The 27,491-nt window shown below is 37.9% G+C and overlaps 1 protein-coding gene across 1 annotated transcript in view; it reads right to left on the bottom strand.

Annotated features, from left to right (window-relative positions):
- CCDC102B (coiled-coil domain containing 102B) overlaps window positions 1-24,382 on the bottom strand; it is a 117,058-nt gene extending 92,676 nt beyond the window's left edge. The window contains exons 1-3 of the mRNA XM_009995628.1: window positions 23,777-24,382; window positions 21,807-22,021; window positions 13,727-13,835 (exon numbers count right to left, since the gene is read on the bottom strand). Coding sequence (XP_009993930.1) covers window positions 13,727-13,835; window positions 21,807-22,021; window positions 23,777-24,382 — 930 coding nt within the window. The remainder of the gene's footprint in view (window positions 1-13,726; window positions 13,836-21,806; window positions 22,022-23,776) is intronic.
- Between the last annotated feature and the right edge of the window lie 3,109 nt (window positions 24,383-27,491).

Raw genomic sequence — 27,491 nt, 5'->3', positions numbered from 1 at the left:
ATTCATACTAATAATCTACAGGTAAGCCAGATATAACCTACAGATTTGTAGCCCAGAGACGCAAGAATTCATGTTCAAAATAATAAAAAGAAGCCTCTGGCAGCCTCACTCCAATACCAGTAGAACATCTGTTTCAGCTTGCAATGATCAATACTGAAAATTTGAAATGTGTTTTAAAGGACTGCACAGGGCTTTTGGGGGTTTTAAAGCAGGATGAATGAATACATATTTTCAAGATTCTTGATATCCTCATTATATCGTGCATTGAGGTAATTTCCACTAAACTACATTACAAATTATTCTACAAACTCAAAGTAAGAGGTAGATTGAACTGAAAGTTAAATGAGCCACAGGTTAATTATTAATTAGGAATTATGTCATAATTTTAAAAAAGAACACCTATTGAAATAACTGTACAGCTTGGAAAATAAATTAGTCACTTTGACTCTTACAGATCTTGTCTACACAGTTACTTACAAAACTCAGCACAAGAAAGCTCTTTGTTTCTGAAACAAATGTTCCTTTTCTGTAATTCAGACAGGAATACTACGTCTCAAAAAAAGTAATATCCAATTATTTTTTCAAAACCAGAGTCAAGGACTCAACAGTTGTGCAATTTTGTCAACCATCTTCCAAGTTCCTGCACATTTACTAGAAATGCAGGGACAGAGAATCTGCCATTTCACAGTGGTAGTTTTGTTTATTTATGAGATGTTGTCAGCCTCTAAAGAAGTAAATTTGTTCCATCTGCTTGAAGGAAGGGCAAAAGTACATTTTCCTTGAATATGGCAGCTAGGGAGATTGGATCAAGTTACATAAATAACAGGGTCTGCCTGAGGAGTATACCATCAAGTGGAAGCATCATGTCTCTTCACTAAGAGTGCATTGTGAAACATTACAATTTGTAACATAGTTATAATACTAGTCTTTAAGCTCATTTATCAGTGGTCTAAAAGAAATGGTATCAATCTGTTCAAAATAATCCCTGAACACAACTGGGAGAAAATAGGTCTCTACTGAAAGATCAGGAAAAACCTGGTACAGGCAGAAGCATGTTCAAAAAGATACTATATATATGCAGAAGAAATCAGCTAGTGTGCTCGTTTGGTAGCAAGCGAGGGGTCTCAGGTTGGCTTCTTAAGAAGCCGAAAAGCTACCCCAGCTCAAAAAAAAACGGCCACACTTCTGGCCAAGGCCAAGACTTCTGAGACAATGGATGTACCTCTATGATTAACATATGAAACAACTTGTATGAGACTTGAGAGAGGAGAAGAAGGACAGGTGGAGAGCAGTGGCGAAAGCAATTCAGCAGCAGAGGACAGCAGTGCCAGAGAAGTGATACCAAGCTCAGTGAGCTGAGAGGTAGAGGAAGTGCCTGAGGAGAGGCTCCCCTGAAGTCCATGGTGAGATGGCAGGCTGCCTCCCTGCAGACCTCAGAGGAGCATGGTGGAGCAGCCTGAGAAAGACCACAGTGGAGCAGCTGTAGACTTGCAGCCATGGAGGACCACATGCCAGAGGTGACTGTTCCTGAAGCAGGCTGTGTTGGAGTAGTGTGTTCCTGATGGACTGCACCTTGTGGGAGGGACTCACATAGCAAGAGTTCATGAAAGACTCTCCCATGGGAGGGACTTTGTGGGGAGGGAGGGGAAAACTGTGAGGAATCCTTCTCCCTGAGGAGAAAGAAAATGTGAATCACTGACTCTTAACCCCATTCCCTGTCGTAACAACAATTCTGTCAAGAAGACACTCATGCAGGCTTGCCAGAAAAGCATGAATGTTTGAATATGTAAAAGTAAATAAGACCATGGTATTTTTTCTGATAAATTTTGTTCTACTTCAGCTGTCTCTTCTCCCATATGATATCTATTTTCATATTTGCATTATTAATTACATGATCGCTCTTCGAGCCCTACTACAGATTCCCCTTGATTAAATAAAAAATTCTGTATCACCACTGGCCTTCAAGATAGATTTTGCTGTTGATGGAGAACAGGAAATCTGTCAGGTAAACTCAGCTGATGCTTAGAGTTAGTACCGAAAAGTGAAGTAGCTGTGTTCCTTCTGAAATCTAGGTCCACTAAATGAAATGAAAAGTAAAAAAAATTCTGCTTTGGTTAGACTTGCAAGAGAAATAATTCTGCACTTGCACTGCCTTCAGACTGAAAAAAAAGATCTGCAATAACAATGCTTGCCCTTGCCCAAAACTTGGTAGCAACCATATTTCAAATAGGGGAAAGAAGTAGAGAGATGGGGTATTATTATGGCAACAATAATATACTTCTTTTTTTTATCTGAAGTAAATAAGCTTTATGAAGTGTTGTTGCCAATTCATTAGTATACATTATCAGAAGCCACAGACCAGCAAACAGTTTATAAAAAGCACCTGTGTACTTACCCTTAAACTAATATGAAAGTCAGCTCTGCAGAAGACCAACTAGTATCAAATCATAGAATCATAGAATCTTAGGGGTTGGAAGGGACCTCGAAAGATCATCTAGTCCAACTCCCCAAGAACTCCAAATGGAGTTATCAATCATAAATTAAATTTTAAAAACCCACGACAAACAACCACAAATAAACAGAAAAAAAGATGACCAGAAAACTCACACTCACACACTCACAACATAGAGAAGTCACACATCTCATGTTCTTTATTTTAGTGAATGTAGCCAGAGGAAAAAGGGATGATGACATGTATTCTTATAAACTACATATCATTAAAGAATTGTTCCAGACAAGAATAATAAAGAATTAAGTTGTCTTACATCGAAAGATCATCAAACCAAACCAAACCAAACCAAACCAAACAACAACAACAACAAAAAATGACAGTTCTATTAAGATATAAGTGAAATGGCAAACCGCTCCTAGGCTGTCTTGGAAACTAATGGGTTTTCATCCATGATGTAAAGCAAACAAATACATATATACTTTATTCATTTTTATAGCCAGGCAATACACCAAACAAGTCCACATGTCCTGATCAACTAAGTTACTAATGCACATGAAAAATTAACCATCTACCTTAGTATCTTTCAGAAGAACTCAGTAAACTGTAGGTCAAGATGAAAACCTCAGGCACTACCAGTCCACACAATTATCTGTCACTTTTCTTATCAGCAAGGTGTATTTCAGGTGAGAGAATCACAGAAAAAATTGATTCCTGGATCACATATAAATTAAAAAACTACACTTGATTATAATGAGCACTAATGCATCATCTGTATGCAAATTTAATTAGCAAAAATAATTAAAATAATTAAACTAAACGTTACTATCTTCATCCACCTCGCAAAACAAAACAGAATATCTACCTCATTTTAGTGTTCATTCTTAGTGCATCTTTGTCTCAAATTTGCCAATATAAATATTTAAAGATTTTATCATGATTCCGGTTGGAGAGCTCATATTGTACACCTGATTGCAGTCAAAAAGGTAGCAGGCCATATATTTGCACACCTCAAAAAATAGCTGCACAGGAACCATTCCTGAATTTTAATATAAATATTGATATTCACTGAATTTCTAAGTAGCCTAGATGAAATAAACTCTGTGAGTACATTCTCCAGGGTGAAGATGAAAGTATTATCCTTTAAGTCTCTTTTGAGTTTCTAGGCACTTTTTCAGGGATTGTGGGGGGACTCATAGGAACCCTCTGAGAAACAACTCAAACAAGAGCTTCAGAAGGAGGATGCTGCTCTGCAAGTGTCAGGCTGCAGTGTATCACTTGAGCTTCTTGCTGGGCACATGTTCTGTAAGCCTGCAGGAGGTGTTCAGTTATCAAGGAGTTGTGCTTCCTTGTAAAAGAGATGTGGTAAGAAGTCACCAGACTGCATAGCATCAGAAAGGATGAGAAACAGATGGACCAGATCTTCTCTCAGACCTGTAGGGTGGAGGACAGGAAGAGCCTTGGGAGATAACTTGCACTTTCAGAACAGGTTCACTGCCCTTGCTCTTGATGAGAAGCCTCTCTGGTGGGTGAGCCTGTGCCACTCAGGATCACTAGAAGGAAGGGGTGATTAATAGTAATTGGAGACTCCCTGCTATGGGGAATGGAGGCACCCATCTGGTGAAGAGACTTGTCAGAAGGAGGTTTGCTGCTTGAAGTTTGCTGTATCTTGAACAGAATTAATGTCCCCACAAAAAAAAAAAAGAAAATCAAGATTTCTAAATTAGAAAAAAAAAATATAATAAATATCTACAGGATGTCTGAGTTCTGTTCCTCCTACATTTTGATGATTTTGCCATAATGTTTTGCTTCTTTTAATCTGGTTAAGTAATATATCTTCATTATAAATATCCTACCTATTAAGGCACTGGGAAACATCCTGAAATTTTCCTGTCTTCCCTCATAAGATGAATGTGATGAGACCTGTTAACTTACTGAAAAAAAATTAATTGTAATTAAATTGCCAATAATAAATGTTCCATCAAGTAATTTGTTCCTTTAAAAGGTAAACAGTTGTGTTTGTTGTGGGTTTTTTTTTTCAAATAAAATACTCTTATTGTCTTATTTTATATATACACCACCCTTATACACATGTATAGTTTTATGCAGACACACCAATTGGCCTTATAGCTATATTACATTATGGACAAAAGTACATGTACTGAAAAGGTTTCTTACTTGAAGAAAAATCACAGAATATCTTACCAATGGCAATTCCCCATCTCTTCCTTTTCATTCTGCTAATAGTAGATTCACAGAATGGCTGAGGTTGGAAGAGACCTCCAGAAGCCGTCTGGTCTAAAGCCCCTGGATCAAGCAGCACCACCTGGTTGCCCTTTTGAATATCTCCATCGTGGGAGACTCAGGAGCTTCCCTGGGAAATGTGTGCCAGTGCTCAGTCACACTTACAGTATAAAAGTATTTCCTGACATCCACAGGGAGCCTGTTGTTTTTCAGTGTTTGCCCATTGCCTGTGGTTCTGTCACTGAGCACCACTGAAAAGAGCCTGGCTCTGTCCTGGATACACCTTCCCTTCAAGTATTTACAGTTAGAAGATCCCCCTGAACCTTTTCTTGTTCAGGCTGAACAGTTCTAGTGGCTTCAGCCTTTCCACATGTGACAGAGCAGCCCTCTGCTGAGCTCTCTCTGATGTATCCCTGTATCTCCTGTACTGAAGAGCCTATAATTGGGCCCAGCCTCATCAATGTTGAGTAGAGGGGGAGGATCACTTCCCCTTGTCTGCTGGCAATGCTCCTGCTAACACAGCCCAGTATACCATTACAGGTCTTTGCCACAAGAGTATACTGCTGACTCATATCCAGATTTTCATAAATATTCTCTGTTTTTTCCTTCAGCTTGCCGCACACCCCCCCCCCCTTTTTTTTTACCATTTCTAGGCTTTCTCTTTTGCTCAACCCTACTCCTATTTTACAGCTCTTTCTGGGACTAAGACTACCACCTCTGACTACACCACAAGTGCAGATCTCTTGGCTGTACCAGCTTTTCAATCAGCTTCCCAACCCAACAACACCTCTAAGCTGTCTCTTTTGGTAAACCCTAACCCGAGCTTCTGGCTCAGATGGGAAGACTGAATCTCACCTCCACAAATTCTGTCAAGTATCACCTGTTCTGTTTCTTATTTTAGACATCATTCAGCTGTATTGCCCCCCTACTTCTGTGGCTCTTCTGTATTTTAAGAGTAATGTTTATGCTATAAGATGTACCAACAACTATATAAATGGTCTTATTGGCCTTACTTGGCTGCCCCAAAAAGTCGCTACACTAGCTTACTTCAGTAATTTGACTCCACAAATTTACTACATTGCTTAAGAAAGTCCCCTTTTACTTCGGTTTTTCACTTTACCAAGTATTAACTTATTACTTGGGATCCATTCTAGCTTGCATCTTCTTCATACTAGCCACTTCTAAAGGTTTCCCAGTTCCTTGAAATTGTTCATAAGTCAAACACTTTTCATTCCTTCTTGTACAAATCTGAAGAGAGTGATGTTCAGAGTAATTCCTGACTGCAGAAACCAAACTTAAAACCTTGCTTCCAAAATAATTCAGTAACTGTATAATCAAAACTTTAATATTAGATATCCTTTAAGGAGCCTTTGAATTGAATATTATTTTTTTAATTATGAATATATGAATATATGAATAATCCGGTTTTTGTTATGTTTAGCAAAGTATTGCTGCCAAAATAACCATGATCTCACATAAAAATAACATGCAAAACATGCTATATTCCTAAATGCAAGTGACATTTGAGATGGGATTAATATGACTTAATTTGTAAACTGCTTTTCTTTTTTTTTTTTGCCTAAAGCTGATGCATAATATTTATAGTTCTGAGATTAATCTAAATTAACATTATACAGTGGTTTAAGTGAATTTTAAATGTTCTTTAATCTCAGTCAAGAAATGAATTGACATTTTAGTTGTCAGTTTTTTGAGAATTTTGCTTGAAATTTATAAGGGATACACATCAACTGGAAGTCTCAAAATTTGACAAGCCATCATTCATCGGGAGAATCACAACTCCAATGTGCTAAGAAGCATGTAGCTTCTTTTGTTACTTTGCATGTAGGGGTTTAATTTTTAATCCTGGGATTAAATAAGTAAAAATTCAAATTAGTTAACAATACTGATAACTGATAATACAGTTAACAACTGATCAGGCAAATGTATCTGGAATTGATTTCTTTTTCAAAAAATCACACCTTAACCTTTATGTTTCAGTTCAAGCAAGGGAAAACTGGAGCCATCAACATTCATAACAAAAGTGTTTTATTTGTTAGCTTTACTGCATGTTTTTCTTGCAGTTGATTGGATTATGACAGAACACAGCAGGGGTGGCAGTGATACTAGATTAAACAAATGGTGTTAAAAAAATCTAAGTAAATTACAAAGATTCTTTTAGTCATAGGGATTATAACAACTATTTATCCTAATTTAATTTGAAATCTCAAAGGGCAGGAAGTTTGGGGAATTCTCAATCAAAAAGATCTGAAGCAGAGCATGAGCTAGTACTGCAGTGTGCTTAAAGTTTCAATACTAGCATTTGGTTTATAATTCCGAAGGAGGTACAATAGGCTCCTGCTGAGAACCACGGGTTTTAGGTTTTGGTTTTGATTTTTGGGGGTATTTTTTTGGGGGGGGGTTGGTGTTTTGTTTTGTTGGGATTTTTTTATGGCACTTGAAACATTTATTAAACTCTGCTTATTTCCCATTTCATCTAAGTATTGTTGCAATGGTAAGCTGAAGCTGCTTGCTTAAAGAGATGTTGTGATCTGAAGTTAGCTTACTTTTCTAACTAGCACTGTTATCAGGGGAAGGGACTGTGGGTTCATAAGGCTTTGGGGGTATTTTTACTCCTCAAATCGAATACAACAAAGTTCTTCCTGAAATAAGGAAGGAAACCCCCTTAGACAGCTGAAACTGACATGCAGATATTATTATGCAAATATTTTCCAATACAAATATGAAGAACAAATTTGTCAGTTTGCATGTCTATGAGTAGAAATACATACAGACCATATGGAAACATAACTCTGGGAATAATGATAACTTTTCTGTAATTTACCAAAGATAATTTAAAAATTTGGAATTTTTACAGATAAACAACATACAATTTTAATTGCAGACTATAATAGCGTACTTCACTTCAAGTAGTTATCTATTGCTGTGTGTCTAGAAACATTATTAATTATTAGTAGTAATTAATTCAGGACTAGAATATGCTATGAGCCATTCTAATAAACACTTAAAAAAGATGATGATAACCTTTTCTCAAAAAATACAGGATTTGTTAAAGAAAATGAATGTAGGCATGCAGAAAATCCCCTGAAAACAAAAGTAAACAATACAATGGGTAATCTTACTCTCTTTGTTGTTTGTTTATTTGCCATGGGCAAAAACATGGAAAAAAACCATGTTGGAAACAGAGAGGTGGGCTTCAACAAGGCCAAGTGCTGGGTCCTGCACTTGAGCCACAACAACCGCATGCAGCACTACAGGCTTGGGGAAGTGTGGCTGGAAAGTGTCTGGCAGAAAAGGAACTGGGGGCTCTAATTGACAAGCTCCTGAATATGATCTAGCAGCGTGCCTAGGTGGTCAAGAAAGCCAATGGCACCTGGCTTGTATTAGAAATAGTGTGACCAGCAGAAGTAGAGAGGTGATTGTCTCCCTGTACTCAGCACTGGTGAGGCCACACCTGGAGTGTTGTGTCCAGTTCTGGGCACCTCAATTCAAGAGAAGTATTGAGGTGCTGAAGCAAGTACAGAGGAGGGCAACAAAGCTGGTGAAGGGGCTAGAGAATGAATCTTATGAAGAATGCTTAAAGGAGCTGGGAATGTTTAGTTTGAGGAAGAGGAGGCTGAGGGGAGACCTCATCACTCTCTACAACTACCTGAAAGGTCATTGTAGAGAGGTTGGTACTGGTCTCTTTTCACAGGTAATTAGCAATAGAACAAGAGGGAATGGCTTCAAGCTGCAACCGGGGAGGTTTAGACTGGACATTAGGGAAAAAAATCACAGAAAGAGTGGTTAGATGCTGGAATAGGCTGACCAGGGGGGTAGTTGAGTCACCATCCCTGGATGTGTTTAAGGGTTGTTTGGATGTGGTGTTGGTGGATATGGTTTAAGGGAGAACTTTGTAGAGTAAAGATGATAGTTGAACTCAGTGATCCCAAGAGTCTTTTTCAACCTGAATAGTTCAATGATTTTATGATTCTAAAGAAAAATCATAGAATCACAGGATGTTAGGGATTAGAAGGGACATCTAGAGATCACCTAGTCAAACTGCTCTGCCACAGCAGAATCACCTACAGCAGGACACACAGGAACACATCCAGAAATGTTTTGAGAGTTTTCAGGGAAGGAGACTCTACAAATTCTCTGGCTAGCCTCTTCCAGTGCTCCATCACCCTCACAGTAAAGAAGTTTCTCCTCACGTTGACACAGTCTTCCTTCTTGCCCTTTTTGAAGAATGGAGGCTTTCTTCCAGTCCTCAGGCACCTCTCCTGTTCTCCAAGAATTTTGAGAAATGATGGAGAGCAGCTAAGCAATAACATCAGGCAGCTCTCTCAGCACATGTGGATGCACCCCATTGGGGTCCATGGATTTGTGCATTTTCAGTTTATCCAAGCAATCTCTAACCCAATCCTCACTGACCAGTAGAGAGTCTTCCTCCCTCCAGTTTTGCTCCCTTACTTCCAGTGACTGCAACTCCTGAGGGCTGGTCTGAGGAGTAAAGACTGGAGCAAAGAAGGCATTGGCCTTTCTTTTTCAGTCTCTGCATACTCTAGCAGCATTCCTATAGTTCTTCCAATTAACCAGACCCTTTTCCCACAGATTTTAAATTTCCCTCTTCCATTTGAGTTTTTCCAGAAGCTCCTTCCTTATCCACACAGGTTTGCTGTCTCTTTTATTTGATTTTTCTCTTCTATCCATGGCTGGCATCTGGGGAGGACTTCGACCGTCCATCACCATTGATCCCTAGGCTCATGTATTCCTGACCTTCATAACTCTCCCCTCAGGTCCTGTTTGCTCTTCCACTGCTCCGGCAGTGCTTCGGGATGTTTCAGAACTGGTCACATCTCAGGAGATGCCATGGGATTTGCTGGGGGTGGTGGGTGGCAACAGGGTTTTGCAAATTCCTGAACATACTTGTATATATTTGTACATATTTTTTTTTATTAGTAGTATTTAATTAAAGCTATCTGGTTTAGTTTTACTTATTACCCTGCTTCCTTCCCTAACAATACTAAACTCTAATACGTCATGGTCACTACAGCCAAGACCACCTCCAAGCTAACATCCTCACCCAGGCTTTCTTTCTCACAGGGTAGTGATAGGACAAGGGATAATGGTTTTAAACAGAAATAGGGTAGATTTAGGTTAGACATCAGGAAGAAAGTCTTCACCATGAGGGTAGTGAGGCACTGGAATAGGTTGTGCAGGAAGCTTGTGGATGTCCCCTCCCTGGAGGTGTTTAAGGCCAGGTTGGATGAAGCTTTGCGCAGCCTGATCTAGTGTGGGGTGTCCCTTCTCATAGCAGGGAGGTTGGAACCTGATGATCTTTTAGGTCCCTTCCAACCTTAACCATTTTATAATTCTGTGATTCTATATTATATTAACTTTGCAGAAAATCAGTATGTAGAGATGTGTCTCAGTATGCACACAAGCTCCTTCTAAACACCTTTCTTTACAGAAATAAGTCTGAGATTTTATCTTTCAGTTGTAACAGTAAGTAAAAGAAATCTGGGTATTAGTCTGTATTTTAATTGTGTAACATAAAATGAAGACCCAGAAATTATTGACAAGTACAACTCAATACAGTTTAAATATCTTGTTAGAAGCCAGTATGGGGAAAAATAAGTCAATGAAACAGTCGATTTTACCAGCACTTTCCAAATTACATTTGTAAGAAAATAGGTAAAATTATACTTTATGTATAGCATAAAGAAAACAAAGAGGAGAAATATCCACAGTATGTAACCACTAGTGATAACACTATATATGTAATGGTACCTGATTCATTAAAATAGTGGAAGAACAGTCAAGGGTCTACAAGAATTCTTGTGAAAGCAATGCTCCAGAATTCTTTCCATACTCTCAGACTACCTATAAGCCATTGTAATTTAGGCAAGAAAGGGAAACGTGTATATCTAAAGTAATTTATTCAATACTTTTATCAAGCCACAAGTCAGATGTGGAGTAACATCATCATTCCATTTCACTCAGTCTGAAAATTAGAGAAACCTCTAAAACAAATGAAGGATTGAGACCAGTAAGGAACACTCAAAATCCTAAGTCTAGTCTAAAAATAATGATATTTTATCACAGGAAAATTAACTGCACTGAATTTCCACTCCATGAAGAAATTTGAGTTCTCAAATAATTCAGACATTATTAGAAAATTGCCTAACGATATTTTAAAACACAGCCTTGAGGATTTTTATATCAAACTTCATAAAGGCTGCTTTAAATCACACAAAAATACTACAAAAATTGTCAGAGTACCACTGTTTCTAGTTCATACATATACTAAGTGAATGAAAACAACTATGGGTAAGCAGCTCTGCAGCAACTTCCAGTATAAGGTAATTTCAGAATAAAGATTTCAGGAAAAGGTGGAAATAGTACATAGTTTTTAGCAAGAATTAGCTCCTAACAACCTGAGTCTCCAAAAATGCTGTTCCATTTTAAACAGCATTTAAATGTCTATATTGAGAGTGGAAGACTGGATTTATCCAGAAGCCTCAGTTGCCTTAGTGGACTTTCCTCCCCCTGTGAAACAAGTGGTAGGGAACTGTTACTGCTGTCTTGAAGAAAATGGTGCACCTAAGTAACAATTCAGAGATCGCCACAATATACAGTGTAAAACATCAATATACTGAGAAAAAGTATGAAAACATTTGTTTTAAAAGATGTTTAAAGATATTTCTTTGGTTCTACTGCAAAATCAAGACCACCGGATACTTACCTTCAACTCTGCAAAAAAAGAGGAAGAACAGAAATGTCTCTGCCTGACATACAACACAGTAATTTAGCCTCTGATCCTTTTCATCTAAAGATAAATATTTTCATACTGATGTTCCAATAGGTTTTACGTACCAATTAGTGCAATTTTTGTTTCATATTCCACAAACTTGGCAATGTAGAACAAGGGCACGTTCTGTATTTCACCTAGCATAAAATTATTTTAAACAGCACAGAAGTCACTGTCTATACTGGCATTTGTAAGTCTGCAGTGCACACTAGTGGAATATAGTGGTAAATGAATGTTCTTATTGTTTTTAGTATAATGCAAAATTGCTTTGTAAATTTTTCATATTATTTAACTTTTAAACCACCAGAAAAGCATGTCCTTTAGAAACATTGAGGAAGAATACTCTGCATATTATAAGATTAAATGAGCATTCTAAACCCTAGAAGTTTAACATCTTTATAATTCTGTGTTACAAACATCAAGGCAACACATGAAGCATTTGCTCTGTTTTACAAGGGTCCAAAGACCTAACAAATCAGACCTAGATATACTTTTTCTATCTTTCAGACAAATAAGGTAAAATTTAAGCCCTAATCTGTAATGAGGAAGTAAACTTTAAGAAGAATAGCCAATTATGACTTGGTGTGAAACTGGTCTAATGAAAGAATACTTGAAATTAAAGTCAGGCCAGAGAAAGCTTAAATAATGAGGACTTCTGAGTCTCCTTAGAGAAATAAAGAAATTTGTATGCAATAAAAACTGGTGACATTTGGCTGCTTGCAAATAAAGGAACAGAGTGCTGTCAAACATCAATCAAAATTTGAACAATAAACTTCTTATTGTTTATCTTAACATCTTATTTTACTATTTTATGGGAGAGCAGATTTTTTATAACAGAAATATCAATTATTTTCAACACTAGATGCAATCTCCTCTAATTTATAACCCCAAACAGAACAAGTTCAGGATCAGTGTCACACAAAGCTGCATATAATGCTTGTAGTTACTACAAACATAAGTTACCACTTTACTGTTCTTTTGAGTTAATTCAATACATGGAGAACTTATTTACAATTTCAAAATTGATGCAGAGTGCATAATTTTAAAAAAATAATATCTAGTTCACCAAGGCTTTCCATATTTTGTTTGTTCAAAAGTGCATGGGTACTGATCTTTTAACAGAAAATCATTAGTTACTGGGAGCACTAATATGCAGACCTTGGCAGCTGTGATGCTTCTGGTTGCCCCTCCTGTGTGGTTCAGGCACTCTTACCTCTGAAGACTCTGTGAAGAACCTGTTAATCTCCTTTTTGCCTTCCCTGAACCTGCCCAGCCTTCTCACTTCCTACTGCAGCTCAAAAGGGGCAAGACATTTCCTCAAATGGTATATACCTCTTGTAGGCATGAGCAACCCTTTCTCCTGCCCTAGCCTCAAGAAAAGGTATCGGGCACTGTCTGCAGCCCAGGACTTGTGGACCTGCATCCCCCTTCAACATCTCTAAGCTGAGTTCTCTACTGTGCCAACAGCAGCAGCCCCAGCTCATGCTGGTGACCACGGTCCAGGGTATGCCACTACTGTTGCTGATGTGTCTCATGCTGCCATCAGCACATTTCCTCACATGTAAACTGATAGACAAGCCACCACTCCCTGCAGACACATCTGCGACCTGTCCATTGGACCTGGCAGTTATAGAGCTCTCCCCCAGTGCCATCTGAATAGTCACTCAGCTCTTCCTAAACAGGAGTCACTTCTCTTGGCCTACCTCCTCGGAGGATGCTGTCCCCCTCCTTGCTAGGCTGCCACCCTCACCATGACCACTTGATAGTCTAGGGGCAATGCCCCCACACTGTCAAGGCTTCTTCACTTACACCGTTGCCCCACAAGGGCTCATTCTACTTGAACATAAACCAGCTGGACCTCCGCCATGACTTGCTGTACATCAGGGCCACCATCCTCACTATACATGGAGAAGGGGCACAAGCACCTGCCTCCTCTAGGTGGTGCCTTCCTGCAGGACTGTGAAGCCAACCTAAAGAAGCCCTCACAGCTCCTCAGCACAGTGCTGCCATGGCTGCACATGGTGGCTGTACAGGGGATGGGCTTTTCCACAAATGTTCTGCAGGTGTCTCCACCCAGGATAGGCAGATAAGTAGTTGATAAATGGTTGATTTATCATTTTCCTAAATTATAGGTGCAAGTTTACTCTTAATTGCAACACAAGAAATCAGAAGTCTCAATTTTTTTTCTTACTCCATGAGATAATGATGTTCTGCTAACATACCTGTTTCACACTTTCCAGCTTGATTCGTCTCAGTTCTTCGTATTTCCATTTCCAAATAAATAATTCATTTTCTATCTGCTCCATTTCTTTTTCCAGAAATAAATTCATTCTGAAAAATTATTATAAAACTCAGTGTTACATCTTTTCGCAGCTAACAACAGACAAATTACTTTGAAGTTCCTTTTCATAGCATAAGTTATATATTGCAGAATTTGTCAATCATATCTTTTTTTTATAAAAACCCCTACATTATCATAATTACTCCAAGAGAGTTACAAAAATGGTAGCTAAAGAAGAAAAAAAAAAAATCCAGTGCAATAGAAGTAAAATTACAAATTAAATAAAATTTTGGGGTAAACTGAAGATAATTTGGAAATGGACTTCAGTTAGTGATTCAGGTCACCTAATACATGTAAGTTAGTGAAAATCCTCAGAGAAAAGGTACAGTATCACTTTTATTTGGGAAAAAGACAAAATTGTTTTAAACATACATAAACAGTTGAATTTATACAGGATGTAGACAGTACTAAAACCAAAGATTATCAACCTTAATTTTTTTTTTATTTTTTTTTTAAGTGTATTTCATATTTCAAAACAGAATTGCTCTTGACAGAAAATGCTGACAAAATTTACGAAACTGGATTCTTTAACTCAGAGGTTCTACACACTCATTAAGCATTTTCCTCTGGAAAGTTATTTAAGCATAAAATCAATTACTACTTTCAGGAAAAATATTTTCACAAACTAGTCACAAAAAAAAGAATGATTATTCCTTAGAGAAAAGTACCGTATTAAGGAAAAAATGAACTTCAATATTTACTTTTATCCCACTTCCAACCAATCAAAACCTTTTTTCAGTCGTTCTGGAAACAATGAAAGAAATATGAAGCAGCAGAGGCACTACAGATGTTCTAGCCTTTGAGACCAGATAAAAACTGCATTCACAGGAAACACTATTAGCCAAGTTCCAAAGACAAGAAAGAATTTATCATAATTTCATTTTTTATTTGTGTAATGCGCATGCACCAGTTTGCAATTTTACAAAAACCAGAATCTGGAACACAGTTAAAACCCACCTTTGCCACTAGAACATGCCCTGAAGTGCCTCCTCTACATGTTTCTTGAAGACCTACAAGGATGGTGACACCACCACCTCCCTGGGAAGCCTGCTCCAGTGCCTGTCCACTCTTTCATTACAGTAATTCCTCCTAATATTCAATCTGAAACTTCCCTAGTGCAATTCCAGCCCATTTTCTCTGGTCCTGTCATGGTTCATGTAGTTCTAGAGGGTGATGAGGTCTCCCCTCACACCTTCTTTTCTTCAGACTAAACATTCCCACTTCCCTCAGCCACTCCTTGTATAACTTGTTCTCTAAACCCTTCACCACCTTGGGAACTCTCCTCTGGACATGCTCCAGCACCTCAATATCCTTCTTGTAGTGAGGGGTCCAAAGCTGCACACAGTACTTGAGGTGCGGCCTCACCACTGCCGAGTGCAGGGGCACAATCACTTCCCTACTCCTGCTAGACATTCTATTCCTGATGTAGGCCAGGATGTCATTTGCCTTCTTGGCCACCTGGGCACACTGCTGGCTCATGTTAAGCTGGCTGTCAACCAGCACCCCGAGGTCCTTTCCTGCTGGGCAGCTTTCGTGTCACTCTTCCCCAAGCCTGAAGAGTCACGTGGGGTGTTGTGACCCAAGTCCTGGACACGTGGCCTTGTTGAAACTCATATAATTAGCTTTGGCCCATCAATCCAGCCTGACCAGGTCCTTCCGTAGCACCTTCTTACCCTCAAGGAAATCAACATTCCCACCCAATTTGGTATTTTCTGCAAACTTACTGAGGGTGCATTCAATCCCATCAGCCAGAAAAGTGATTAAGACAATGAACAAGACTAGCCCCAAAACTGAGCCCTGGGGGACATCACTGGTGACTGTCCACCAACTAGATTTGACTCCATTTACCACAACTTTCTGGATATGACCATCCAGCCAGTTTTTTACCCAGTGAAGAGTATACTTGCCTATGCCATGATTCACCAGGTTCTCTAGGAGAATGTTGTGAGAGATGGTGTCAAAGGCCTTACCAAAGTGCAAGTAGACAACATTCACAGCCTTCCCCCCATCCAATAGACAGATCACATGGTCATAGAAAGAGATCAGGTTGGTCAAGGAAGACCTCCCTTTCAGAAACCCATGCTGCCTGGCCTTGATCCCCTGGCTGACCTGCACGTGCCATGTGAAGGTTCTCAAGATGAGCCTCTCCATGATCTTTCCCAGGACTGAGGTCAGGCTGACAGGCCTGTAGTTCCCCAGGTGCTCCTTCTGGCCCTTCTTGTAGATGGGCATTACAATAGCTATCCTCCAGTCATCTGGGACCTCCCCTGCTGACCAGGATTGTTGATAAATGATGTAAAGAGCCTTAGTGAACTCCTCCTCTAGCTCCCTCAGTACTCTAGGGTGGATCCCATGTGGCCCCATAGACTTGTAAGCATCTAGGTGCTGAAGCAGATCATGAAGTACTTCCTCCTGGACTGTGTGTGGGGAGTGTTCTGCTCTTCGTCCTTATCTTCCATCTCAGGAGGCTCAACACCCTGGGGGAAGCGGGTCTGATTACTGAATACCAAGCCAAAGAAGGCAATAATTATCTCAACCTTTTCCTTATCCTTGGTTGCAATCTTCCCCCCTGCATTTAGTAAGGAACGGAGATTCTCCCTGGCTTTTTTATTGTTGATGTACTTTTAAAAAACTTTTCTGTTGTCCCTTATATCACTGGCCAAGTTGAGCTCCAGCTGGGCTTTTACCTTTCTAAGAGTAAATGCAGAGTCCTGCACGTGAGGAACAACAAAATGCACCAGTACAGGTTAGGAAGTGATCTGCTAGAGAGCATCTCCTTGGGGCAGGACCTTGGAGTCCTGGTAGACAGTAAGTTATCCATGGGACAAAAACGTGCCTTCGTGGCCAAGAAGGTCAATGGTATCCTGGGGTGCATTAGGAGGAGTGTCTCCAGCAGATCAAGGAAGGTTCTCCTCCTCCTCTACTCAGCCCCATTGAGACCTCACTTAAAGTATTGCATCCAGTTCCAGACTCCCCAGTTCAAGAGGGAGAGGGATGTACTTGAGAGGGTCCAATGGAGGGCTACAAGGATGATTAAGGGACTGGAACACCTGCTGTGTTATATTTCCAGCAGACATCCAGTAGGTTGAAGTACCCAACCAGAACAAGGGCTGGCCATTGCAAGACTTCAGCCATTCACTTGTGGAATAATGCTTCTGCTTCCTTGTCCCGGTTGTGTGGTCTATAACAGACTCCCAGCACAATATCTGCCTTGTTTGCCTTCCCTTTAATTTTTACCCATAAACACTCAACTTTATTATCACTATAATCAAACTCTATACAATGAAAACACTCCCTAATTTATAGAGCCACACCACCACCTCTCCTACCATGCCTATCCCTTCTGAAGAGCTTATATCCATTTGTGACTGCATTCCAGTCATGACAGTCATCCCACCATGTTTCCAAGATGGTAACTATGTCATAGCTATCCTGCTGCACATCTCTGGTGGGTCTGGTCTTATCCCACTTCCCCTTGGAGTCTACTTTAAAGCTCTGTCCATAAGCCCTGCTAACTTTTTTCCTAATACCCTTTTTTCCCTGTGAGATAGGGTTTTTCCATCCGTTGTAAGCAGGCCTAGTGTCTTGTAGATCTACTTATGGTCAAAAACCCAAAGTCCTACTGGTAGCACCAGGTTTGGAGCCAGGCATTGATCTGTTGAGTCTTCTTGTTTACCCATTCCTCATTCCCCAGAACTGTAGGGATAGAGGAGAACACAACTTGTGCTCCTGATCCCTTGACCAGTTGTCCCAAGGCCTTGAAATCTTTCTTCATTTCCCTCAGACTGGTCTCTATCACATCACTGCCTACCTGAAAGATCAAAAGAGGGTAGCAATCTGAGGGCCATACCAGACCAGGAATTTTCCTGGTTAAACCCCTAACCCAGGTCTCAGGGAGGCAGCAGACCTCCCTGTGGTAGGGGTCCAGCCAGCATATGGATCATTCAGTTCCCCTCAGAAGGGAATCTCCTGTAACCATCACCCTCCTTTTAACAGAAATAGTCTTAATGCATGGAGCAGACCAATTTGGTATCTCCCTGGATGGGTTGATTCCCACTCTCGAGCCCTTCGTCTCAGGGACTTCAAACAAATTAACAATGACATGGCTGGTGCACTGGGTAAATAAAAGCTTTGAAAATTTGTATGAAATGGACTGATATTTTAAAACTCTGGAATATTCTGTTGGCTGTAAACATCAGTATAAGCATAATGCCTACAGGAATAAATCAGAATGCTAAAGAAATCTCAAATCCAAAAAACAGTAAAATCACATAAATACTACTATGTTAGGAGATTAAATTTTTATATTATATAAACTCTGTTAAAATGGAGGCATGAAGGGCTGCTATACCAGAATAAGAGAAAAATACTAAAATAGTTGAAGAGAAAAATTTAATACTAGCGATTAAAGAAAGTGTTGTATGCCACAGTACTTAGTTTCTATTCCGAGGCTAATGGAATTTGTCAGTTGACAATTTTTTTTACTAAAAATATTATTGCTAGGCTATCAGTATTTTTTTACAATATTTCATTTAAAATTCATCTTCCACGACACCATTATTAAATTTAAGGAATTAAAGCAAAGGGATTTGTTTGGAGCGTGTCTATGCAATGTACTGCAGGGCTGCACAGAGATAACCAAGACCACTGACTGGTCTGGCTCAGGTCCTGGAAGCAATATTAGCTGTATTAATGAAGCAAGCCACTTAAGTAATGTATCTCCTTGCTCTCTCCTACAGCTAAACTTAGTCCTCTTGAACCAGGGATCTCCTTTTTCTACATAAATAATAGCACATAGCACAGTTTACCTTAATATACAACTATGGTTCCCTATAACCTTATTCTAAAATAAACAGCATGACTCAGGAAGCAAAGTGGAGGAAGATTCCTTCTGTTATACATAAAGAACCTAACAATGCATTTGAGCTGAACATTTTTTCTTCTAAAGTAATGAGAGATCTCAGCGGAATAGTATCATGACTTCATTGGGGAACTAAAAGAATTATTAAGAGGTAGAAAGTAAAAGATGACAGTTCAGTACATTGAACAATAATCTATATACTGTCATCCATCCCTAAACAATTCCTCTTGGATACTGTCAGCATAGTTGGTGGGCTTTGGGATTTAAACCAAAACCGCACTTTTAGGTTCAAAATGCAAGAAATAAAGATCTTGAAAATAGAAGACATTTGGATGAGTACACTGATCCAAAAGATGACTACAAGTAGCTGTTTTATGCAATTGATTCTTTAAAGTGCTTAACAACTCATAAGATTTTAAATTCCCACTCATGTCAATGGAATTTCAAATGTGCATTTGATACCAGCCATAGTGATAGCAGAGGATTCTGGTGTGTGATGTACATTGCATACACAACCTTGATGTTCTTTGAAAGTCAAAAAGATAAACTTTGTATTACTTTTAGAGCATTTTTAGAGCTTCTTTCTTTCTATATTTTGTGAAGCCTGATCTGTGGCTTAAGGTTATATTTGCATTACTGAAGATAGCTCTAAAAATTATGCAAGAAGCATAGGTGCACTCAGGGTGAAGAAGCAAAACATCTTTTGGAGAGATTAGACAGGTAACTAGGGACAAGTCCAAACACTGGTTCTGCATGAGCTAACTTGGCTCTGGAAAGGATGAGCCACAGTTCAGGAGTACTGCATGTAAACCAGAAAGTTCTGCTGAGAAGTCTTGTGTTGTGTGAGTAAGACTATACTGACTGCCAAAGGTAACCTTTAGCCTTGGGGTTCAAGCTGTCTGTGATCCAAGCTTGCTTTTGATCTAGCACAGCTGTTTGTCCTTGGCTGGAGTATACTGAGAAAATTGCTAAGTTGTGAGAAAGAGTCTGTGAGAAAATACTTCAGCTAGAGCCATGCAAAGGAAGAAAAGCAAAAACACAAAGTAGGGGGAGATTGTTGAGACAGCCGTTATTAGCAGCTCTAGGATCCAGAAACAAAAATACTGACATGAACAGGTATATAACCCTAAGAGGAAAAACTAGGAAACTGAAGATGGAGAGTCAGCAAAATAAGTCCATTCCAGTAAGCAGTGCAGACCAACCCTTTCTGAGCTGGCAGATGACAGCCTGCACAACAAAGTCACATAGGCTGTCTCAGCAGACTGATGGCTATATTAATGCCTGGCCTAGTAATTAATTCCTAGCTATACATTGTGTAAATTGCAAAAAAATATATAATTGTTTCATACTTTTAAGTTGCATACAGTCTGGTTACAGACCATCCTTGTGCAAGGGAAATGTTGCCCAAACTGACGGAGAGAGAGAGTTGTTACACCAGTGCCCCCTGCTATGTAGCAATCATGGCTCTGTGCGCTTTGCTGCCTGAGGCAGGTGCTGCCATATGTTGGACAGTGTAGACATATCCCCAGTTCTTACAGTGTGCCAGTAAGTTTTTTTACTGTATACTATAGTCAGCATATATCTAAGGATATATGTTATATATTATCTGTGAATATATGGCAAAATCAGTCTCTCTGAAGTACAGTTACAAATAGGCTAGAGAAACACATGAACAAAAAGCAAAACAAAACCAAACCAGGAGGTAGAACCAGGGTTTTAAAAAATTTTGTCTAAGAAGTGATTAAAAATAAGTGTTGAAAAATTATCCCTTTCCTAAGAGGAATGTTTTGTAAATTCATGTATGTATACTGTGATTGTCATTTAAAAATGAAGTACCCACGACCCCCAATATTTCAGCCAGAGGACAACAGATATGTGAGGCATCAATTTCTTAACTCACATGAAATCCCATGACAAATTGGAAAATGTAGGCATGATGGGATTTTTACATCCATGAAATACTAAATCTTTTTTAATGAGCTAAAACACACTTCTGGACATCTGCTGCAATGTCATTCAAATATGTTTTATACAGCTATCAAATTAATATCACAAAAGAGAGTAAAAACTAGTTAGGAATTTAAAGGGTAGGTTTTTTGTTGGTTTGGGTTTTTTGCTTTTTTTTAACAGGAAAGAAATTCTTCATCATACATTCATCTTACCATTACAGACCCTCTGGACTGAAAATGCTGGATGTATTTTCAACAGAAGCAGCATTTTATTCCTTTTCATTTTCTAATTAACTTTGACTGTTTCTGAATTCACAGTCACACAGTGCCTGAAACCTCCTACTACATCCATCATACATCACATACTTCATGTTCCCTTGAAGAGCCTTTTTTGGTATGATTCAGTCTTGCTCCATACTGACTGTCTATGCAAAACATCAGGGAATTCCTGGCAACAGACTCACATGCTAAGCATATACTAGTGTGTAATCAACATATGAATCTATTTAGGCTACCAAAATGCACATTTACTGTTTTAGTGGGGTAAATTTGATCAGATAGAATAAGTGTACAATAAGCATATTATTCTGTTTCTGCTTTCTGCTTTTGACATAGACCTTACTACAGGTGAAGATGTTAAGATTAACAGCATTTTGCAGCTGCACTCATGTGTTTTTAATTTTAAAAATGGCCTTAGTAATTCTGCTGTTAGACTCTTTCAAAGTCTTCTGGTAGAGTATATGAAAATGCGCTATCATGCACAAAGCACTCCTGTAACTGAGCATAACACACATTAGGTGCCTCTGCATTGATACCAAAATGCTAGTAAGAACAATTTTGTAATTAACTGTACATTCTTAACAGTTCTCTATGGAACACTTATTTAAATGACAGACTAGTGAAGGAAAACAACAAACTCACAACTGCGAAATGTTTACAAAACATGGAAACATAGATTTTCAATGCTATTAAACAAACAAAAAAATTATTTATGCCAAATTTTCTCAAAATTCTTGTCAAAGCCTTGTAAATTGCAATTAATAGGTCTATGAGCAATAAATGTGTATACCACCATATCAAAATTGGAAAGTTTCTTAAAATCTTTTATTTTTAATTAACATTTCCCCGAGTAGGATATATTTTGCACTTACTCTCTTTCTTTCTGTAAGATTTTCTGCATCTCTGCCAGATGCAAATGCAAGAAGGAAACATGTATTAAATCATTCTCTGTTGTCTTAGCTGTATTGTCCAATTTTTTTTTAGGTTCCTCCAAATCAATACTGGGCACTCCTTCAGGAAAGGAATCATGAGGCTTTGGAGTGATTTTTTTATTCTGATTCCTTTGTTTTTTTATTACCTCTGCATCCTGAGAAAACAGAAAAAATATTAAGTCCAATAAAAGAGAAATTAATATTCTAAGATAACTGCTTCAGGGCCTACCAAGGTTCTTCTGGACATTTAAGTCACACACAACAAAGAAAAGGGAGTAAGTAGCATCTTGTACAGTTGCACTGTGTATGTATAGAGTATGCAAAAACAGTCATTATAATTGGATCACTGTAATTTTGTAATATTTCACACCTTCTGCTATGACAAGCTTCATATGAAGAATATTTCTAATGTATCTTTACTAAAAATATAGATTCCAATTACTAGAATCCTGGAACAAATAGAACCAGGAATACAATTTATTCATAAAAATAGTACATTGAGAAACTCCAAATTAAGAACTCTTAAACTTCTAATATGAATCATGTCAAAGTAGGTGACTTATACAAATTTTGTACAAGGACCAAAGTTACCTACATAATATACCAATTTGGATCCCAATCAGAAACTACAAGAACTATAAGACCTATTTTGAAGATACAGGTTCTGCATACAAATTATAAGCAAAACTCATAAAAATCAGGAAAAGAAAAAAAGATAAATCTTTATTAGGAAGGCCAAACATTTCTTAAACACAATGGTTTCCTTAAGAAACTTACTTTAATTTTATCACCTCTGATGAATTGTGTTAATACCATTTTAGCAGATTACCAGCAGTCCTATTTCATACCATCCTGTTGAGTTTTTAAAAGAATACCTGAAATCTACATCAGAAAATACTAGAAACTGCTGAAAAGATAAGACTGTCTTCCATTCTTCTACAAAGTTTATGTTTTCAAGTACTGCGTTATATTATGCTAAGGAGGAAGTGAGACAGTTAAAATGTATTTTATGTCATTTCCTTCCTATGTTCCATTTAATTGCCCAAAAACATGAAAAGCATGCATTTTTTTGCCAAATTTCTTCTTGCTGCTAATATTATGGTACTGGGATTTATTTATTTTTATTTTTTTTTTCAGAATTCACAGGAATATAATGTCATTTATGTGCATTACAGAATCAGTAAATATTCTGAATGTAGTATATACAGGCCTAAGATTTTGATAATTTTCACTGAACTGAAGTAAAAAAATTCTTACATCCTACAATATAGAAGAAAAAATAAAATCCTACAAAGCAGGAAAAAATTTCCTGTTTACAATTACTGCTACCTATCAGACACTAACAAGTATAGCTCTTAAATGGTGTTGTCTATGAAGACTATACAATGCATGACAATGCACAGAATTAAAACTGGTTGGACAGAACTGTATTAAACCATGCCCATACTTGATTGTTTAATTCTGCTTAACAACTTAATTGTTCTCCTTGCCAAGTGAAAATCTTGCTACTTTGCAGAAGCATTTGTCTCACTTCTTTTCAGAAGTTGCATTAAGGGAGAATTAAATTATTTTATTTTGGAAGACAGAAATCTACATTGCTGCTTTAGAGGTAAAAAAAAAACCAACAAAAAAAACCCACAACAAAGCATAGAGAATTCAAGTAACCGAGGTAATCTGTTACCTTAAAACATGAACATGTCAGAACAATGCTATAAATTACTGGATATTGCAGTTACTTAAATGATTAGTCATAGTTGAAGTGTATGAATTGTTGTCTGTGTGAAAAAAATGGTTTGCTACCTAATAGACCAGGTAATATTTTCATCAAAATCCTTGAAAAATCCCATTTCTAGATACACATCCATAAACTTCTGCTTCTTCATGAACTATAAAAATTCTCTATTCTTTACCTTCTTTGTGTCTTCTGCCACAGGTATCACGTTGGTTTTGCTCAGTTCTTTCACAGGCTCTTGTCCCAGCAATGCTATTTGGATTAGGTCTTTTTTAATATAAGATAATTCTGAGCAACTGAATTCTGTTCTCCAGGCAGTTACACTTTCTAAGTTTTCCTTCTTGCTTACTAAATCTTGATTCACCTTTTTTAGCATACTCAGTTCTTTTACAACATCATCTAATTTTATTCTCAGTTGTCTTGCTTCCTCTTGGGCTTTATTTCTTTCTGTTCTAACTTTGCTCCATTTCTCCCTCCAGTTAGCAGTACAATCTGACCACCAGTGCATGGTCTTCTCCATTTGGGCAGCTCTGGCTTTGATTTCTTCCAGTTCCTGAAATCTTACTGCTTCACAAATTTCCCAGTCACTGCTGTAATTCATATGTAGATATGGGTAATGAGATGAATATGTGTTGAAACTTTGAGATGGCAGATTTGAGTTACACAGATGAGCACCTGGCTGGCAACTTCCAACTAATTTATAAGTTTGTCTTGGTTGGGTCCCAAACACCCACGTCTCTTCCACTAATTTCTCAATGGAGCCTAAATTCATGTTATGATTCATAATCTGAATCTGCTCCTAAAAAGACAAAGAAATAAAATAATTTATCTTCCCTCAATTAAATTATATTAATAACCTCAAACAGTAGTTTTACTGGTATAATAATGAGATAATCTTAATAATACTGTTGATATTTTAGAAATGTGTTTTGTTGACAAGAAATAGCTATTAAAATGTATTTCATGTAATATTTTTGAATACAGCATAAAAAAACAGCATTTTTTAATACACCATAAATATTGCTTCACTAGAATTTGGTTACAAAGGAAGTGTCATTAAATAATCATAGTGCTCTCAAAAAATTTTCAGCCTAGGGAAACTGGGCAAAAGTTTTCTTCCTTTAAGACAAGATTAAATTGAATCAATGCATACTTTAAATATCTAGTAATAGAAAAGTATTTGTCTAGAACCACAGCAACAAATACATTTGCATTATTTCCCAAAGTGTAGAACTTCGTGCTAAGGAAAATGTAGCTTAGAATTTGCCTACCTAAGCAAGAAAACAACCAACGAACCAACCAAATAAATAAATAATAATAATAATAAAAACAACAACAACAACAAAAATGAACTTTGGATTTTCTTCATTTCATGAGAAATATCAAACATTTTTATAGGCAAATTTATTTTTCTGTCTGTATTTCAGAAGCTGTCCAGGAAGTACATTCTTACACTATTTCTTAAAGGGTATGACTATCCTACTGTACTGTGTAGTTTACCCAGAATGATATGACTCTGTTAGTAAATCTTGTTGTATTCCTTTTAATTATTTATTTGCTCTTATTCATTCAGCCCAGGGGAAAACCAAAGTTCTGGAAATTGCGTTCCCACCCCAGTGCTGAGAAAATGTTGATGTATATAGTCTGTACAGACTAGTGACTTATACCTTCTTTTTTTTCCCTCTTGAGTACTGTAAAAAAACCCCAAAACTAAACAAACAAACAAAAAACAACCAACAAACCAACCAACCAAAACCAAAACAAAGAAAGCCAACCTCCCTCCACAAAAAAACCCCAAGAAAACCCCAAACCATAAAACCCCCTTGACACTTAAAGATACTGCTGTGCATTGTGTTAAGTTGTTTGAAGGGAAAAAAAATCAGCTCCTATATTCCAGCATGTATCTGTAAAAAAATCATGCTTATACATTACAGCAATTAGTGTTAACATCTGCAGTTGAAATGCAGAAGGACAATTCAGTAAACAAAATACTGAAGTGTACACAGTCTTGGCATTATGATTAAGTAGTGTTTAATCTCAGCTGAAAAGAAATCTTTGCAGTTTTTGGTTCCCATTTCCCACTTGTTTTCAACTTTCCAGTGTTCTTCAGGACACTTATTTGCCATTTTTAAAAAGCTTCTGGAGAACCGTTGTAGTTTGGATATGAGAGGCTTCTTATCTCCCCTTCAACTCCTCTCCTTATCACCATCTGGTATAGCACCACCAAGCCCCACAACACTACTACACAGATGTATAACTACCACTGCCTAAGCTTGATCCAGATAGCCTTTTTATTTTTACCTGATCTACTCCCAGAAATTATTGGGGGAAAAAAATAACATATTGTTTATTATACAAAGATTAACATGATATGAAAAGAGTTCCCTGCAGGATTTATTCATAGTGTATAGCTAAGACCTATTTATGGTTTGATTTATAAAACAAAAATGATCCAACTAAATAAATACAACAGGGAGCAGCCTAGAAAATAGGATTATCCTAATTGTCTCTGTTTTGATTTTCTTGACTTTTAGAATACTGCCTAAACAAGTTAAGCTTCTTTGTTCACTAGTTTTTTAGAGATAAGTAGGGTTACTTTTGTAATGTTAAAACATGCTCACACTTGTTTCAAAAAAGTACTACAGATGTCGCCTAACAACACACATCGTCTCTTAAATGAAAGATAGTCAAAGGAGATTTTTTAGTGTTGAAGATTTATTTCCTCTTTAATCTTGACGGTCTGCAGCAAAGAGGATTTTTCATTTAATTCATTGGCTTAATTTGAAAAGAAAAGACACCCAGGTAGGGAAGAAGAGAGAAAAAGAGAGAGACTTGGCTGGATTGAAAACTGAACTACACAGCTTTAATTAAACACTAATGAATGATAGAATATATACAATTATATACAGATATATTCAGGTATGGGCAAAAGCCTCTCGCCTCCCCCCACCCCTAGCAATTCCTATTGCACTCCCCTCAGATGGGACAGTCCTGAGGAATCCTGGAGCTGCTGCTGGAGAAAGAGAGTTATGAGGGTCAGGAGAGCTCGAGCCTAAGGGTCGACAATGATGGATGGACGCCGGCCATGGACGGAAGATAAGGGGAAAAGAAGAAGGAAGGAAGTTGTCTTCTGTGATCTCTGACTTTCCTCTGAGCTTACATAGATATATGGAATATCTCTGGCCAATTTTGCTGTCTGTCTAACTCAGCCTCCTACGGGGGGGGGGTCACAGATCTCCCCGTAGTGTCTGAGCCGGCAGAGTGAAGGTGTGACCTTGAAGACCCAGCAGTTACAAAAACATTCCAATGTCTTATCAGCCTAGCAGAACACACAGTTGTTAGTTAAAAGAAAGCTTACTGAAGGAAAAAAAAGTCAGTAAAAAGAAAAATGGGCTTAATCCTGGCTCAAACCAGGACAAGTTCTCTTCTTTCTGGTCCTGGCTTTTTCAAAGTTACTTTTAGTGTTCACCTATAATCTTCCTGACATGCAAGACATCTTGGGCAAGTTGTTTCAGAGGTTGCTTACACACAGTGTGAAAAATTTCTTTTGTCTTCAGTGGATCTCCAATGTAGTTCAGTTTACTTCTCCAGTTTCAATATTGTAAAATCAGTTTGAATTAAATATGTAGCTTCATTGCTGCTTTCTTATAGTCAGTTGAGTTTTTATGACTCTCCTCCATATTTCCCACGAGCATAATTTTTCCAAATTTTCAAGTTCTTAACTAGTAAGGTGCCCCTTGCTCTACCTCTTTAGCCCTTCTCTATTTATTTTTAGACTCTATTGTCTCTGTTTTCTTGATTAACAGAGGTGGGCACATCACAGCTTTTTGCAGGAGATGAATTACATTTTTATTTTGTTCCTCAGAGTTTTCTTAATAATGTTAGATGTTTTT

This window comes from Chaetura pelagica, unplaced genomic scaffold, assembly GCF_000747805.2.
Source record: "Chaetura pelagica isolate M959 unplaced genomic scaffold, ChaPel_1.0 scaffold63, whole genome shotgun sequence".
Lineage (NCBI taxonomy): Eukaryota > Metazoa > Chordata > Aves > Apodiformes > Apodidae > Chaetura > Chaetura pelagica.
The sequence above is the reverse complement of the archived record's forward strand: the minus strand, read 5'-3'. Positions and strand labels throughout refer to the sequence as shown.